At 42.4% G+C, this 16,808-nt stretch overlaps 1 protein-coding gene across 1 annotated transcript in view; it reads left to right on the top strand.

The window, feature by feature from the left end:
- PDIA5 (protein disulfide isomerase family A member 5) overlaps nucleotides 1-14,661 on the top strand; it is a 104,395-nt gene extending 89,734 nt beyond the window's left edge. Inside the window, exons 15-17 of the mRNA XM_086465510.1 lie at nucleotides 1,327-1,397; nucleotides 11,373-11,507; nucleotides 14,581-14,661. Coding sequence (XP_086321636.1) covers nucleotides 1,327-1,397; nucleotides 11,373-11,507; nucleotides 14,581-14,661 — 287 coding nt within the window. The remainder of the gene's footprint in view (nucleotides 1-1,326; nucleotides 1,398-11,372; nucleotides 11,508-14,580) is intronic.
- Nucleotides 14,662-16,808: the final 2,147 nt, after the last annotated feature.

Below are 16,808 nucleotides of genomic sequence, written 5' to 3'. Positions count from 1 at the left end.
AGCTGAAAGAGTGAGTGCACTTTATGAGAGGGTGGCTACAAGCCTCCTAAGAGGGCATTTGTTCAGTACTGACTTGAAAGTAACACAGCCACTTGTTCATCATTGTACAATATTGGTAAACAACAGTAGCATAAGCTGTGATTGGAGCTAGTGAGCAACTCACCTGTGCTCTGTTCTGTTCCTCTCTACAGATAATACCAGGATGAACTCTTTTGCCTTTGCTAGCATTATACAGGCTTGACAGAAGTGTGTCATTCTTTTTTTCCCTGCATCTAAGTAAAACACAGTGTCCTGAGTCTTTGCTCGGGAACAACCTCTTTATGCTGTGTTCAAAAGAATTTGTTACACATATGCAGGTACTTTCCTTTTTAAAGCCTTACTTAGTATTAATACTTTGAGAGTAGTTTAGATTGATAGTAGACAATAAGCATTGCTTCCAAATTAAGAACACTCATATCTGAATCTTGAATTGAGAGAACAGTTCTTGTTTCCTTTCTGTGGCTTCTGAAATGTTTGAGTAAATTTAGTGTATGTTTAAGCAAGGGATGAACTGGCCTTTTGTTCAATGCTGCGGTGATACAAGCAACTATCAGCCCATCTCCTGCACAAAGCTGTGGGGTTCTTGTGTGCTGTGTCTGTAAAACTCTTCTGGTGTTGCCTGTTTGTGGTGAGCAGGAGGAGGGTCTCCAGGAAGGCCAGCAGCAGTCATCCTAACCTGGGGCTGGACCTCTGCTCTCCGTACGTGAAAGATGTGTAGCCTGTTGGACTTGCTTCTCTTCCCCTCCCTTATGTTCCTGATGTCTGGGCTCTGACACAGGCAATTCCCAAACACTTCTAAACGCTCCCAGCAACTTTCTTTCCAACTTCCAACCTCCTCCTGTTCACGACTGTGCTGTCTTTATTCCCGTGTCCAAACATAGCTGGTATCTGTGGCAACTGCAGTAATAACCTAAGTGGTAGTACCACGAGGAGGTGTAGCAGCAGGGAAATGCTTTGTCTGTTTGTGGCTAGCGATCCTAAAATGCTCTTAAGGGACTGGCGATAGAGAAAGGCCTCCTGCACCGTGGTCCCTGTAGGGGATGTCGTGTAACTATAAGTATACACTTAAACTGCTTGAAGTCAGAGGGATTTTAAACACATGCTTAAGTTCACGTAGCTGACACATGGTCTACAGATGCCTTGTCCTGCTCTTCCCAGAACTGGAGAACTCTGGTTTAGAGTTGGTTTTAATAGAAATTTTCCACTAATTCACCTTTTGTCTTGAGTTTGTCCCAGTTTCTTATTTACAACTAATGTTTATGCTGGGTTTTTTTCTGTGTCAAACAGGGTGTCCCCACTGTAAAAATGCCATTCCACATTTTACAACTGCTGCTGAAGTCTTTAAAGAAGATCGAAAGGTAACTTACTGTTACTTATTTCTGAGATATTTAGAATGTTTTTCCCCATTTGTACTTTATAGGCTTTGCTTATTGATAAGGTGGTAGGCTTGTAGATAAAATTGCTGTTACACTAATAGAAATGTATCTGCATCTTAGGGGTTGTATCTTTTTTGCTCAAGCTGAGTTACACTTTTAACCTATGATGTTTTCCTTAATTTGTTGTTTTTCGCTGTTTAATTCTTTGCGTAACAGTTCTTTTCTTTGAAGCAAAACACATTCTTTCTCATTGAAAGATTAATAAAAGATAATTTACATCATCTCTATTCACCTTCAACTTTGTCAGCCCTTGGAGTGCATGTGGAGAAACCAGAAGTTGTGTGTGGCAGTTCTGAAGACCTCAATCATATAACTAATCTTTGCTTGCATAGCGTAAATATAATATATTTCCGTAAGTTGGCTGACATGAGTCCAGGATGTTGGGCCTTCTAGGACCCTCGTGCTTTTGCCTTGAAAATACATCTGATGGCTGAAGTACACCTGTTAATTTCGTTGCATCATCTGAACCATTTTAACCGACTGTGTGCGTATCTGGGATTAAAAAAAAAACCACCTGAGCCACTGGATTTAACCAGGTAACCAGCTAGAAACCTGCTTATTGTCTTTGAGTGAACCATATTTTATTCTCCGAATTTGTTCCAACACAATTGCTTTGTGTTTAGGTGTGGCATCAAAAAGATTTAGCAATAGGGGAAATTGCTCTTTACAGTTTCCTGAGGAGGGGAAGTGGAGAGGGAGGTGCTGAGCTCTTCTCCCTGGGTTCCAGTGACAGGACGCCTGGCAGTGGTCCAAAGCTGCACCAGGGGAGGTTTAGACTGGACATTAGGAAGCATTTCTTTACCAGGAGGGTGGTCAAACACTGGAACAGGCTTCCTAGAGAGGTGGTCAGTGCCCCAAGCCTGTCAGTGCTTAAGAGGCATTTGGACAGTGCCCTTAACAACATGCTTCAGCTCTTGGTCAGCCCTGAATTGGTCAGGCAGTTGGTCTAGATGGTGGTGGTAGGTCTCTTCCAACTGAAATAGTCCATTGTATTCTGTATTCTATTCTAAATGAAGAGGTAATTTTGTAACAGTTACACCCCTGTTAATCTGCCTGCTACCATAACAGAAGAATTTATGTTGTGGGTTTTTTTTTCCTTTTTGTCTCACCTTTTCTGTAACTCACAGAAGATGCATCAGATTGACAAGAAACAAATCATTCCTGTGTCACTGACTGCGTAAAATTAGGAGTCCATCACTTACGCCCTCTGGCACACAGAAGATTAGGAGGCATGCACCTTTCAGTTCTCTTACTGCTGTAAATTTGTGTGCTCAGATCCCTTTCGATTACTTGTGTGTTTCCAAGATCTCTGAGAAAGTATGCTTGTTTTCCTACTTTTGTGGTAGTTCCCAGCGAAGCCTCTCTTTCCTAAACTCATTAAAATTTCAGTCGGAGGAAATGAAGCAAATGAACCAAACAATGTGAAACTTGCTTATTAGAGCCCCAGGATGTGTTAACAGCAATCCGAATCATGGCACAGTTTATTGGACGTGGTGGTGGTGGTAAGTGCAAGCTTGGGAAGCTTTCGGTTCAGACTGCAGGTTATGAAAGGACTCGAAGAGCACAGCAGTGATTGACAGTTGCAGCTCTTGACTTCAGTCTGAGGCTGAAGTGGAGAGGTATAAAATGTAATGAGTTGGAACAGGAGAGCCAGTAGGGAGTATTAAGGCTGGTATGGTTTCAAAGAGGTGTGTGCAGTTAGGGAAAATGATGTTATTCCACCCCAGTGACCTATGAAAGTGCCAGGGATTGATTATCTGAGGACCCCTGTTTAATTGTGTACAGCCATAACCTGCCAAGGTGCTTCTTGCTGCCAGTTTGTGCCCTTGCGGAAGAGAAAATAAGCCTGTTTAAGACTTCAGAAGGGCACATGGCTGTTCCCACAAGGAGCACTGGGCATATGCCCATGTTTCAAACTGGGCTGAGCCTTCAAACTTTGTCTAATTCATAGTTCTGTAGGGTTTCAAACTTCTGTAAAATTACTGCTTAAGAGGGAAGAAGTACTTCTTCTTTCAAAAGTAGGGAAAGATTACTAATTTTCATTTTTAGTCTGTAGTAGTGTCTTTTTTTTTTCCTCTGGAGAAAGGTTTTTTTCGCTTTAACGGAGTATGGTAGCATTTAAACTGTATCTTCTTTTCAATAGGGGTGGTCTTTAATTAAACATTTAATTCTGCAGAATCCAAAGAACAATCAAAAACATTCCAGCCTTGAATTGGTTATAAATGGTATCTTAAAAGGTATCCTTTGGGAGACTTTGAGTCTTTACTTTGGAATTTTGAAGATGAGCAGAGCTTGAAGCTGTGAAATACGTGTCTTTGGCTCTGCAGAGTCACTGTAAGGGGGCGGTTTTGGCACATGCACCCCTGGGGCTGTGTGTAATGCTGTGTACTTTTTCATCATCTGCACTGCTGGAGTTGGAGTTTAAAAACGAGATGCTTGGAACATTGGCCCCAAATGTCAGTTCTTGTTGGCCACATCACTGCTGGTGGTTTTAGCAGAAACCCCAAGCCTGCTCGCTTGCCTAGGGCAGTCGTGTGGCTATTGCAAAACACAGCTCTGGGTGTAACCCATAAACCAGAGCCTCTGCGTCTTTCCATGTACCTGGAGAAATTCAATGCCAGTAAGACCAGATCAGTGGAGAGGCTAGTCCAGTGAAGCAGTTAGCATATTGCTTTTAGTTATTTAAAAAGAAGGAAAAAAAAAGGGGAACAGTTTAATAAAAAAAAAAAAAAAGCCATCTGGAGCCTTCTTGTCTTGGGGCACTGTGGTCTTTGCCTACAGCTGCCGGGGGAGAGCCTTTGGCCTGTGCTCCACAGCTCGAGTTTTGGCATGGCCAGTGTATGTCAGAAAATGCGAATGTGAGGATTGCCACTTTGCTGAACAGATTGAAGAGCAGGAAGGCATGTTCACTAACTGCTCCAGAGACTCTTGAAAGGGCACCAACTAAATCTTAAAAAAATCTGCGTTTTGCCTTTTGGCTGATCCTAAAGTTCAGCTTTAAGGAACTGATTTGTGATGCTCTGGTTTGGATTTGCTGAAGGAAAGCTCTTGACTCCTCAAGGCCTCTCAGTAACAAATCTCTGGAACTCCCCCAAAGGGGCTGCTGTTTGACCAGTCTTCTCCATTTTCACAGAAGACTGTTCCTTTATGGATGCACTGACCCAAATCAGAGCACTGCAGCTGGGTTCTGAGTGAGTTTGTACAGAAGCAGCTGTGGCAGAGATTGCTGGAAAGGGTGCCGCTAATGGGGTGAGTGGGGGGGCTGCAAGACAGCAGTGAAACTGGTCAGTCCCCAATGTGTATTGTGAACCATGGTTTGAACCAAGGTTTAAAATCATTACACCACCCAAATCACTGTACAGTTATCCAAAGGAGTTAATATTTTAGTTTGGCCAAGAATATGATCCCTATTTGCTTAAAAAGCACGTTTCAAATTTATTTTTAATTAGACTCATGAAATATGGTGTTGCTAGCACTGTACATCATGGTGCCTACTTGTCAAGGGTTGAGGCTGGGTCGGCCACTACCGAATGACAGACGCTCTCTATTAACCCCTCTCCCCTCCTAGGAGGGGAATGGAGAGAGAACAAGGAAGAGAGACTTTATGGTTTGGAAAAGAAAACTTTAATGAAACAGCTTTAATGAAACAATAACAATAAAAGAAAAGATTATTAACTTAAGAAAATATTGAAATACATGCAAAACCAATACTGCCCAACCCCCTGATGACTATATGTCACCGCTGACACTGCCGAGCTGGCGCTGGGGAAGTCGCAGGCTTGACTCAGCAGCAGACAGGAACCGGGTGCAGGAGCGCACGGGTCGGGATTGAAGACAGACGAACGGACGGAGTCCTCCTCGGGTGTCGGCCATCGAAGAAGAGAGCTTGACTCTCGTGATCCCTCAGCTTTATACTGAACATGACGTATCTGGATGGAATACTTAGTTGGTCAGGTTTGGGTCACCTGTCTGGTTCGCTCCTCCCCGCAGGTGTGACCTTTTTACGTGTTTGTGACCCTTTTCACTTCCGGGACACCAACATGGGGCACAAGATTTAGCAGTGACCTTGGTTCCCATAGGAGCAAGTATAAGCAAGAGCCTTTCTGCATCCTGTCTTGGTGTTAGCTACAGACATCAAGCACTGTCACTGCTAGAAGCAGACACTGTCTGGAAAGACATGCTGTTGATTTCAGCAAGTGCAGTCACTTAGAAGAGACTTAACTGAAAAGCAAAATCACTGAACAGAATTAGTTCTGTTTTAGCTCAAACCAGGACGCTACTAATGGATCCTCCCTTTGCAAATAGGGCTGCTGTGGGAATAGCTGATGAATTGCAGCTGTGATAATTCTGGTATGGCACATCAGGGCAGCTAATAATGACTCATCCATTTGCAAGGCCTTTCACATGGAGAACAGGAGCTGAATTGCAACAAGCTGTAGCAGGCCAGCTTGTAACTGCTGTTAGGATCTAGAACAGGTAATATAAATAGAAACGTATGGAGTAATCGTAAAGAACAATATGCTTTTGTCTTACTCATAGGTGTTTTTAAGGCATTTGGTAACCACAGACTTTTTTTTCCTAATAATCAGGTAATTTTCATCTGGAATTGACTATGCTTTAAAAATGTTGCTTGGAAGCATTCTTTTCCATGCTGCAATTTTACTTTTATTTTAATTTTTTTTTAAGCTTATCGTATATCATTCCTCTCTCAAATCAATATTCAGTTAGTTATTCACTTCCATTTTCATAACAGAAGTCAATATTAGCTCAAGCAGAGATTTATTTCCTTGAATCAATAAACCAGTGTGTGGCAGTACATATTTTAACAGGAGAGCAACTAAGATTGCAGGGGGTATTTTTACTAATTTTTACTAGTCATCATATGGTGACTGGGAGACAAACTGTTAAAATGAAAGAGGTTTAAGAATAGAAAGGAGGAGTTACCTGGAAGGTCAAGGGATCCCACTTTCAATTTTCTACACATCTGTGTGAACCGTTGGGTGTAATTGTGTTCCTTACCTGCAAGATCCCTCCAGAGCAAAAAGTTGCTTCGTAATTCTGTTGGAAGGGAACTGTGATTCCTGATGTGTGATTAGATGGTACTGCAAGTAATTGTTTTTCCTTCTAACATGCTGTAAAAAAAAAAAATAAGGCATCATCTTTCTGTTACAGGTGAGGCACAGGGAGATCAATGGTCACATTTTCAGCATAGCTCCACTTCCATTTAAGCAGCTAAATGAAAAGTTCTGATTTTTGCAACAGCTTGGTGTTGATGATCAGACCACTTCATCTGAGCAATATGCCATGCTCTACTTCCTTTTTTTAAGAGCTGTTCAGAACTGGTCATACTTTGCTCACAGTCTAGTAATGCCGTGCAGAGTTAAGTTTGCAACTCTGTAGTTAAGCTCACACTTCTTTGGTAAAACCATGAAATGTTGCTGTGGGACTTCTCTTTTCAGATAAAGATGTTTTCCAGTCCCAGATGTTGCTAGAGTTGTGTTAAACTGACTATACTAACGATGGAATAAAGGAGAAATGCATACTAATCTGATAGTATTTGTAAATTTTTATTATTATTGTGCATAATTATGCATTATTATTATGCATACTAACCTGGTATTATTAATTATTGTAAGCTGCGTACCAGTTGTGAGGAACTACCAATGTCATTAAGAAAGCTGGATGCACTCAAGGAACTTCCTCTGGGGTCCACAGTCACTGATTGACTATCTTTTCATTTGATAACTGCTCTATTCCTGCTACAGCTACCGAACAGGATGGTGATAAACCTGAACGGCATTGCCTCTGGAGAGAGAACTTGTACATAATGATGTATTGTCAATATCCAAGGCAGCGCTGTTTTGGGTTGTGGAGAATCCATAACCCTGTGGAGTTCTGTGCATGTTGCAGATATAGCACTCAGGGTTTGGTTTTTTTCTTGAAATGTTTTTTCAGTGGATTTTTCCCTCTGGTTAGAGTGAAGTTAGGAAAGCTCAAGAAATTAAATTTTAGCCCTAACAATCAAAAACTCCATAAAATCAATCTTGTCTTCTGAAAGCTGTTAGGCTGGGGTTTTCCATAATGGACATATATATGTATATATGCACACAGAAGTCTTAACACCAGTGTTAGGAGAATTTCTTGCTCTCACAGATTTTTAGAGGGGTTTTTCCCTCTTGATGAGAGGGAGTTCATGGGAGATGATGCCAAGTGTCTTGGCTCCTGGATGCATATCGGGGATGTCTTATGCTTCATCTGTCTGAAATTTCTGGTTAGTCTTTTTATAAGGCAAAGCATATAGGTCTTGCTAACCTATGCTTTCCAGTGATCTTCCATGTAACTTGGCTCTGGTAGTTGAATACAAAGATCATTTGTGAGAGTAATTTTCTCCAGAAGTCTTTAACCACATTTTGATAGAGGTTTTTTCAGTTGTTATTTTTCCTGACTCAGTTTTCTTCTTTAGCAATGCAGAAAACCTGATCGTTGTTGCTAAGAAGGTTGAGACTGAGAAGGAAACCTCCCTGCAATGTATCACTGCTTACTTGAGCCAGGACTCAAGCAAAGCCTTTCTTTTTGTGGGCTGCATCATTTTATGTGCAGCCTTTAGTCATTAAGTAATTCACCCTAACTGAAAACTGCTGTAGGAGACTCCTCTACCAGAAATGGGGTTTAATATTCACAGTCCATGAAAACACAAACAGAGCAAAGCAAAGGGCATCGATGCTGTTTGCTGAAATTCCAGTATGTCTTGGAGTTCATTTGTTTGAAGTTGATAGAATTGAGATTGGAATTGGTCCTCAGTCCAGAGGTGAGTTTTGCTACAAGTGTTTTTCAGCATTACTTTTCTCTTCTTGCAGTGCACTATATTTGATCTTCCGCTGTGAGACAGGCAAGACAATTAGGACTGTGATGCTATGGTAATGAGTGCATAGAGATGGTAGCAACCTCTATATTTAGGCTGCTTTAACATTTCCACTCTAAAGTAATCACTCAAGCTCTCCTAAGTACTCTTACTCAGCTACTGTTGGCAGCAGGCATTTGAAATGCAGCCTCAGATACAGTCTTGGGAATTGGATGTCTCTCTATGAAATTTTGCTCAGGTCTGTATGAGTTACAAGGCTTTTGAAGATTGCCATTTCTCTTCTCTCACTGGCTGTAAAAATAACCGAACGGGAATGTAGTTTCTGAAGAGCTGCGCTCAGAATGACGTGTGCAGGAGCAGCGGCAAGTCCGTGGGGCTGTGTGGGAGCTTGCACCAGGAGCATTTCAGAGAGTGATGGACCATGGACACGTCCTCCAGATGTGCGTGTCCCTCACCATTAGATCTGTTAGATTAGGCATAGCAGTAGGGTGATGTGACTGTTGCAGCCAGACTGAGACTGGGATCTTTGTGCGTTGTTTCAATGCACAGCAAATGCGCAGATGGACCGGCTTAGATTTCCATGTGCTGTAGAGGAAAGCTGTATCTCAAGCAGACTACTCAGCATTTCTTTCAGAAGTCACCTCCTTATAGTCTATCAGTCATCTGCTTTGAGGCAACAAGTGAAGATGTGCTGAACAGGGTTAACTGTGGCTTGTAGTGGCGTGCCTCCACTGCACCGTTTCCTCACCGGGGGCTATTCTTGAAAAAGTCTTTTGTAAATGAAATGGGGCTCTCTGCTCCAATCAAAGCCAGTCTAGATGTTTCCAAAGAGCTACAGATAAAGAGGGCTTCTCTTCCTTCCAATGTACTAAAACTTAGTTTTCTTAATCTCCAAGACACAACCTAAGAGCAGGTGGGTCATCAGTGACTACAGTTTCATGCCTCAGACCAGCTACTACAATCTGGATGAATGCACATGCACCTTCCCCTTTTTCTGGCTGTAATCTCTCCCTGTGTGATAGTTATGGCAGTAAGAAAAAAAAGGTTTTATTTATCCTTCCTGTTTTCAGGGAACCAGGAGTTCCAGTATTCTTTCTACATTAATACTGTGACATGAAATAAATGTTTGTCTCTATTGTAAGCTTTCCTTTACACAGAAGTAGCCAACAGGGCTCTAAATTTTCACTGGCTGGTAAGGTCAGGAAGGCATAAATACTTAGATTAAACTCTTTTGCAGTGTATTATTCCTAACCTTTCATTTTAACTGGCCCTGAATGAGTAGGAGTCTTTCTGTTTACCAAAAGAAAAAAAGAAAAAGTGTGATCATACGTGTTTTTAACAGCTCTCAAGAGTCCTTTTTCTGTAATAGCCTTATTAATGTTTAAAATGGGAAAACAGAAACCAAATATTTAAGGTAAGAACACTGCTCAGTTTATATAGTGCTTTCCATCTGAGATAGACCCAAGCGAGATCTTACTGAGTATTGTCTTGTCAGGCTTTCAAAGCCAGAACAAAACAAGCAAATTAACTGAAGTTGGCTTTGCCAGTCTCTTTAATTACTGCTAGGATAATGAGATCAGGTTTTCTCGTTTTGACAGTGTCACCATGAAACTGGAGGGCACTGTGGAATATTAAGTGATCTTTTAATTATGGAAGAACAGTTCAACTGCAACCCTAAAGTCATGCAAGCAAAAGGTATTTTGATCAGATTGTTTAAAGGCGGCTTGAGGAACGGAAATTTCAAGTTAAGATGTGTCTGCTATGAAATTAGTACTCGACACACTGTAGCCCACAATTGCAAAAATCGTTCCTCTAATTTGTTTGGGGTTTTACGTCGCTTGTACTTAAACCCGCTTGCTCTTCAGCAGAGCAGGTAAGGGGCTGTGAAGGCAGGCCTGTCCGTTCAGAGCCAGAACTGCCGCTCGCGGGAGCAGTCAGTGTGAAATCACAGCAGAGGGCTTGGCTTCTTCAAGTAGAAGCCTATGAATTATATTTTGTTTCAACATCAGAGATGTTAAGCGCAGCCCCTCCTCAGTACTTCACAGATTCAGGTTTCAAATGTCAAATGCTCTAAACTCGGGTTAGCCTGAGCTGATGCTCCAGGGCTGTGAGGTTGCGCTTCCTTGCTCTGCCTGTGCTGAAGCAGGCAGGGACGGAGGGTGCTGCTCCACTGCCAGCAGGCTGAGAGCACGGCAGGCTGTTCCCTACTCAGCGTTTGTTTGTGTGACAGTAGCATCTAGAGGTTTCAAAAGGAATTAAAGCCCACTTTGCTAATGGCTGCACATGGCGTACAGTCCCTGCCTTAAAGGATAGACTGAAAAAAGACAGGAAAAGAAACATGAACCCAGGCTGAGGTTGCAAGGAAGCAACCTTCTTCTCTGTGTGCTTTAATTGGTAGACGTTGCTTTGGCCTCTCACCCATCCATTTGACCTTGGGAGAACTGAATGGCATTTACAAAAGCTATTTGGGGTAGAAATCATTAATCTATTAATAGCCTGCATAAGTGACCAGCCATGTTTGTCCAAGAACAGAAAAGGTAACTTTTCCAAGCACTAGCCATGCCACAGGAAGGAGGTTGGGTTAGGTGGGTCGTTAATGTTCTCAGTCCCCCTGTCACTGCTCATCACTTAAAACCAAAATACTGCAGCATGACAGAGCTGTGACCACTGCGCTTGGACTTGGGTTTACTAACAGCCTCTGGATTTCCCGTTTGGAGTCTAATGTGGTGCTCAGCGGGGAGGCGAGGAAGGTGATTTTCTGCTCTGTGCGTTGAACTGCCTTGCAGCTGCGTAGGCCAGGTGCTGCCTGCGCAGCATGTCATTGGGAGGGACAGGCTTCTGCTCTTCCATTCCTGTGGCTTGACCTGATGACCACCCTCTGATCTTCCTCCACAGCTCAGCCGTTAAAAAAGCTATTGCATTTTTGGCAGAAGCCTTGGGTCTCTCCTCCTGTTAATCTAAGCTGCAGCAGCATAACCACGAAGTGGAGTCTTACTTTGTCTTCTCCTGCCTCATGCTGACCTCTTGCATTTCAGATTGCCTACGCTGCAGTGGACTGTGCCAAAGAACAGAATCATGACCTGTGTAAGCAGGAGGGGGTTGACGGCTACCCCACCTTCAACTATTACAACTACGGGAAATTTGTGGAGAAATATACTGGAGAAAGAGGGGTAAGTGAAAGCAAGAGTCATCACCTGGTACAGAGAGGAAGGTCTCCTCTGCCTGTACTGCCTTGCAAATGAAAACTGTGGGGTAAATTTTTATCACACTGAAAGAACGTTTAACTGCTTCTGTTACCTGTCTTACGCGGATGAATCATTGTGTACCACACCCCTCTGTATCTCTGCATTAGGAACTTACTTGGTCTATTTTAGGAACGTGAGAAGAGGAAAAAGGAGTAGACTTGGTAATGCTTTGTTGTATATTTTATTCTGTAAATTGAAGTCTGCAAGTGAGTTTGGACTGAGTGAAAGTGAAGGGTTTATTGCAGGGGCTGCTGCTAGGTGCAGAAATGCCAGAAAATACAGAACTTACTCTTGTCAGTTCTAGATCTGGATCACATGTATCCTGCAAACATGTTACAGGTCCACCAGGCTGCCAAACGGTGACAGACCATTGGTTTTACAGCAGGGACAAAGCTGTCCTTTGGAGACTAGGGGAAATTAAATATCTCGTTCTCCCCGAGTCAGATTCATTCCTGGAGCTCAGGATGGAAAGACTGATTGTGCCATCTAGCCCACGGGCTGAAGTTTCGTTCTTTTGTCCTTCTGTGGCCAGCTAATTATATGCTACGAGTACAAGAGGCAGAAATGGCATGATGCCTTCTGTGGTTGTAAAGTGCCTGAAAATAAGGGAGCAATCCAATTATTTGTGTGCATTCTTCGTCATAACCTCCTAGAGGGAGGTTACTCCTCAGCAGTGATTGATTGCCTGGAGAAGCTAGGGTCTGCAAGAAAAATTTGGGCTCTTCAAGCCATCCAGTGATTTTGATAAGAGAGCCTTCCCTGAAAGTTATCGCTGCTATTACAGCTCTCCAAATTATAGAGAAGCATGAAGAAAAAAGCCAAATTCTGAGGTTCTTTGTCAGTCAGGATCTTAGGGAAGTCTTCATGGAGCTTTGCCTCCCAGTTTTCTCCAGCATTAGGACCCCAGTAATTACCATTTTATGGTGCTGATCCAGGCGTTGTTATGGATACTGTGTTTATTTCCATTTGAGGATCTTTTCTTAAAAGTAAAGATGGGTGCAGTAGCCAACAATTAGGTAAAATTTCTGCTGCAATTTTTGTATTTCTAACCCGTACTTACAGAAATGATATATGAAAGGAAGGATCTGTGGTGGCTGATAAAAAGAATTTAGCAAGACAGGAGTGCTCCGAGGCCACAGCAGTTGGGAGATGATTATCCCTGTGCTGGAAAGTGGACTGACTAATCCCCGATGTGCAGCCAACCCTTTCTTGGGTAGAATTAAATGACCCAACAAGAACATCACAATCTCTTTGCTGCTGGCCACTGTGTTCCCCCTCTACCTCTTCTGGGACCTACGGTCTTCTGCTTGCGCAGCGTCAAATTAGGTTTTGTTATCTCCTGTCATGGTAACGCTGGGGGCAGCGCTTAGCACAGTGCTTTGCATGGAGTTTCCAGGTCTGTTCACAAATCTGTTTCAGTAACGAGGGATTGCTCTGTTAAAGGACTTCTCATCAGCATGACAACAGCTTTTGAACCACCTTGGCCAACCACCTCCTACTTTGCTCTCTCCTGAGATTTCTTTTGCAGTGGGAGACAGGGGACTTGTTTTCTGTTCCCAGTTCTGGCATGAAATAGTAGATGTCCATGAGCATTTAGTTCAGTATCATCATTTCACATGGGCGGGGAAGAAGAACGGCGATGTCATCTGCCGTGGGAGCAACATGACATGCTACAGCAGGAGCCATGTCCAGTAGAGCAGCAGCTCTCAGCTCCTTGCCACCCCACACTGGAGCACTGGCTATGGGGAAGAGCATGACCCCCAGCAGTAGCTGGTAAGAGGTCCTCCCCACCTCCACGGGAATTGCAGTTCCTAAGTAGTGATTTTAGGTCATTTCACCCCAAGCAACTTGAGTAAGGAAGAGTCAGGACACCCTCTGACCCAAGTGTACTTCAAATGACTTCCAGACACACAGCTTTGAAAACTGGGGTCCTTTCATGGGGGCTATGGATTGCCAGATGTCTCCAGATGACACATGGCCAGAACTTGTCACTTCATTTTTATTTTTTTTTTCAGTTGAAGAATAGTGAATGGTTTTAGAAGAGTGTTTTGTTTTCAGCCTTCTCAAAAGCTTCCCAGCTTTGGGGTTTGGTTTTGCTTTGTTTTGTTTGGTTTGGTTTGGGTTTTTTTTTTTTTTAAGTCAAACTTTGACTTCTGTTTGTTGTTCTTTACCTCTTTGTGTTTTCCCTCTTCATCGCCAGTTTTGACTGGTGTGTTTTGGGATTGCTTAAAGTAAAAATGGTCACATTGGGTGGGATCAGTGTTACTTGCCCAGACAGCTGTTAGTGTTGGCGTGCCAGTAGACATTGTGTTCAAACACGGGTGTTCACACCTCCACCTATCTGAGCCTTTTGAAATGCCTGTGAGTTGTGTTCAGAGTTTTCCCTGGAAAAGAAACTGTTGGCGTCCAACAGCCTGAGAGAATCAGAAATCATAAGTTGCTGAAATACAGAGGTCGGCATCTAGACATCCAGGTTTGAAATTGTTTGTCAATAATTTTGATAATAACTTGAAAAAAATTGTAATTCCCATCATCTGCATGTGTGGAAAAGGAAGAAGACCATGAGCAAAACTGTTAAGGGATGAGGAAGAGCGGTAAATGTGCGTACAGCCAACAAATGATCCAGTAACTGCTTTCAAAATGACCATGAAACACACAATTGTGGCTTGAAAATGTCTTTGAGTGTTTTCGACAAAGAGGCATCAATGGCACTTCTAGGGACAGATTTTACCATGTCCAGTGGGTTTTAGGGGGTATTTCTCTGTTCTCTGTCCCATCTCTTCAAAGTTTGACATCTGGAATCTGTATGGATATTTCCCCCTTGCGCTGCAGCAGAGCAGCCCTGGACCGGAGCGCTGCACGATGAGGCAGCGCAGCAGCAATAACTGCTCCTTAGTTTATGTCCTGCCGCGGGATACAGAAACTAAAAGTGTTCTTGATGCATCGTTTTGGATTGTTTGTAAAAATATGACCCATATTTTTCTTCCTTTAAAACCAGGAGTCTGGATTCACTACCTTCATGCGAACCCTGAGAGAAAGAGACCATGAAAGAGTAGGAAAGAAGAAGGATGAATTGTAGTTTCTGCCTCAAAAGAAGCTTTCCGCTGCACTGTGAATGGTTCCAGGTCTTTTGTTAATGCACCTGAGACTTCACATATTCTCAAGACAGAGACTTTTTTTTATAAACAGCCATGGCCATTTTGTACAATTTTGAAATAAAGTGAAACCACTTGATTTTTAAAAGGAAAATAAATTAGAATGTTGCCATAATGTTTTAAAGAAGACTTAGCATTTTCTCTCATGTTGTGAGACTATGCCCACTGACACTCCTATGCAATATTTTTGTAGTCTGTAGTGTGTCTGTAGGTGATGTTGTTTGATAGGGTGAATTTTTTTTTTAAAGGTATTGCAGTATATGTAAAAAACAAAGGGGAGGGGACATGTCTTTTGATTTGTGGTTTTGGTTTGTTGGTTTTTTTTTTTAAACCAGTGAAGGAAAACGGGACTTGTAAGACAGATTTATCCAAATGCAGTTTTACATTATTGTGAAATAGTTACATGTTCTTCAGTGAGATTTAGGGGAACAATTTTAAGGTGCTCAGGGATAAATAAGGTATCTGAGTTAATGAAGACATTAATATTGACCAGTCCAGATCTGTTGATTTCATTTAAGTCTCTGGTCTTTAAATCAGGACTGTTTACATACTGTCATAGAATGTATTGAGTGAATTAAGCCAAGTATCAAAAATCAGCAGAGCATGGGTAAAAATAAACTAAACCCTCCTTTTTTGGCATTAATGTTGTCAAATGCATCTGTAAGTTATGGTGGGAGTGATTATCTTATAGAGGTATACAGTTACCCTTATAGGGTATACAGTCTCCCTTCAAATTATGATTCGGCCATGTCAAGTACGTGTTGGAAAGTGTTAGGTTCAGCTGTTTTGATGAATGCATAATACTTTTGATAATGCAGGAATTATGTATATTATGTTTACATTCCAAAAGTTTATCTGTATTTGTATGTGGGATTTTTCCTTTTTGCTCTTCAAGGAGTTGCATAAACAATCTCTCTGACAAAGTCATCCCTGTAAAACCTGTATTAGCAGCAGTTGAAATGTGTTACACTCTTGATGCTTAAAAAAAAAAAAAAAAAAAAAAAAAAAAAGACATTGATCTGGAGGTACTTATGTCTTCACAGGAGGGGAGAGGGAGGGGCAGGAAGTTGTGATTCACTTTGAACTAAAAATAAATCTGAAAAAAGACAAGTATTTTTATCATTAATCAGCCTTGTTCAGCTTCTTCCCCGCTGGGTGAACGACTGGAGCTGGTGGTGGTTTAGGAAGAGCCAGTGCATGCAGGACGGGTGCCCAGCACCCCTTACTGGGGACAGCCCGGTGCCAAGTGTGCTGGGCAGTACGACGGGGCGCTCGGCGCGGCGAGGGTCGGCCTCCGTCTGCCTTGGCACTCAACGGCCGGACAAAGCAGCCTTTTAGAGTGAAGCACTGTGCCTTGGGTCTGAAACCTTCCTCTTGCTCCCCAGCCCGCCTCTCATTTTCTTTTGCTAGTTTGGATCCGTGGTGGAGGCCGTGCTAATGGACAACTCGGTGCTGTGCTGCTCAGGAGATGAATGGCATCTTGCCTCCTTTCTCAATATTTTTCCCCCACTTCTCTCTTGCCCAATTAATGGCACTGTATGTTTGGCACTCGTTAAGCTGCTGAAGCCATTAGTGAGTAATCTGGAATACCAGTAGCCTGATTGGCCTTGTATGGTAGCCAGCTTGTTAACCATGACATCAATTTGAACAGCGATGGAGCTGTGCCAAGTATCTTCTCTTATTAGACACCTGATGAGTCTCTTCACTCAAAAAATCAGCTGCCTGGTAGTACATAATATCCTAGTGTGAAAGTAGCTTAATTTATTAAGTCTCTTACTGTGGGGTGTTTTTTTTTTTCTTTTCTGTTAGCAAAGTTACTTCATATTGGGTTTAGTGCTTTTGCATAAGGTCGTGGTAATTCTTTCTTTCAAGCTATCCTTGCATTAGTAGCAGGCGTTCTGCCCTGTGTTTAGGAAATAATACAGATTGATGCCATCTGATGTGAAACAGGAATTCTTTTGCTTACCAGCAATCGATCAAGTATGATCAGTCCACAACTTACTGCATATTTTTTTGATCTCCAAGTCAAAGCAGCTGGCACTAAACAAATACAGTCTCCAGAAATGCTTGA

Source organism: Leptosomus discolor, chromosome 5, assembly GCF_034619465.1.
Source record: "Leptosomus discolor isolate bLepDis1 chromosome 5, bLepDis1.hap2, whole genome shotgun sequence".
Taxonomy (NCBI): domain Eukaryota; kingdom Metazoa; phylum Chordata; class Aves; order Leptosomiformes; family Leptosomidae; genus Leptosomus; species Leptosomus discolor.
Note: the sequence above shows the minus strand (reverse complement) of the source record. Positions and strands in the feature narration are given on the sequence as shown.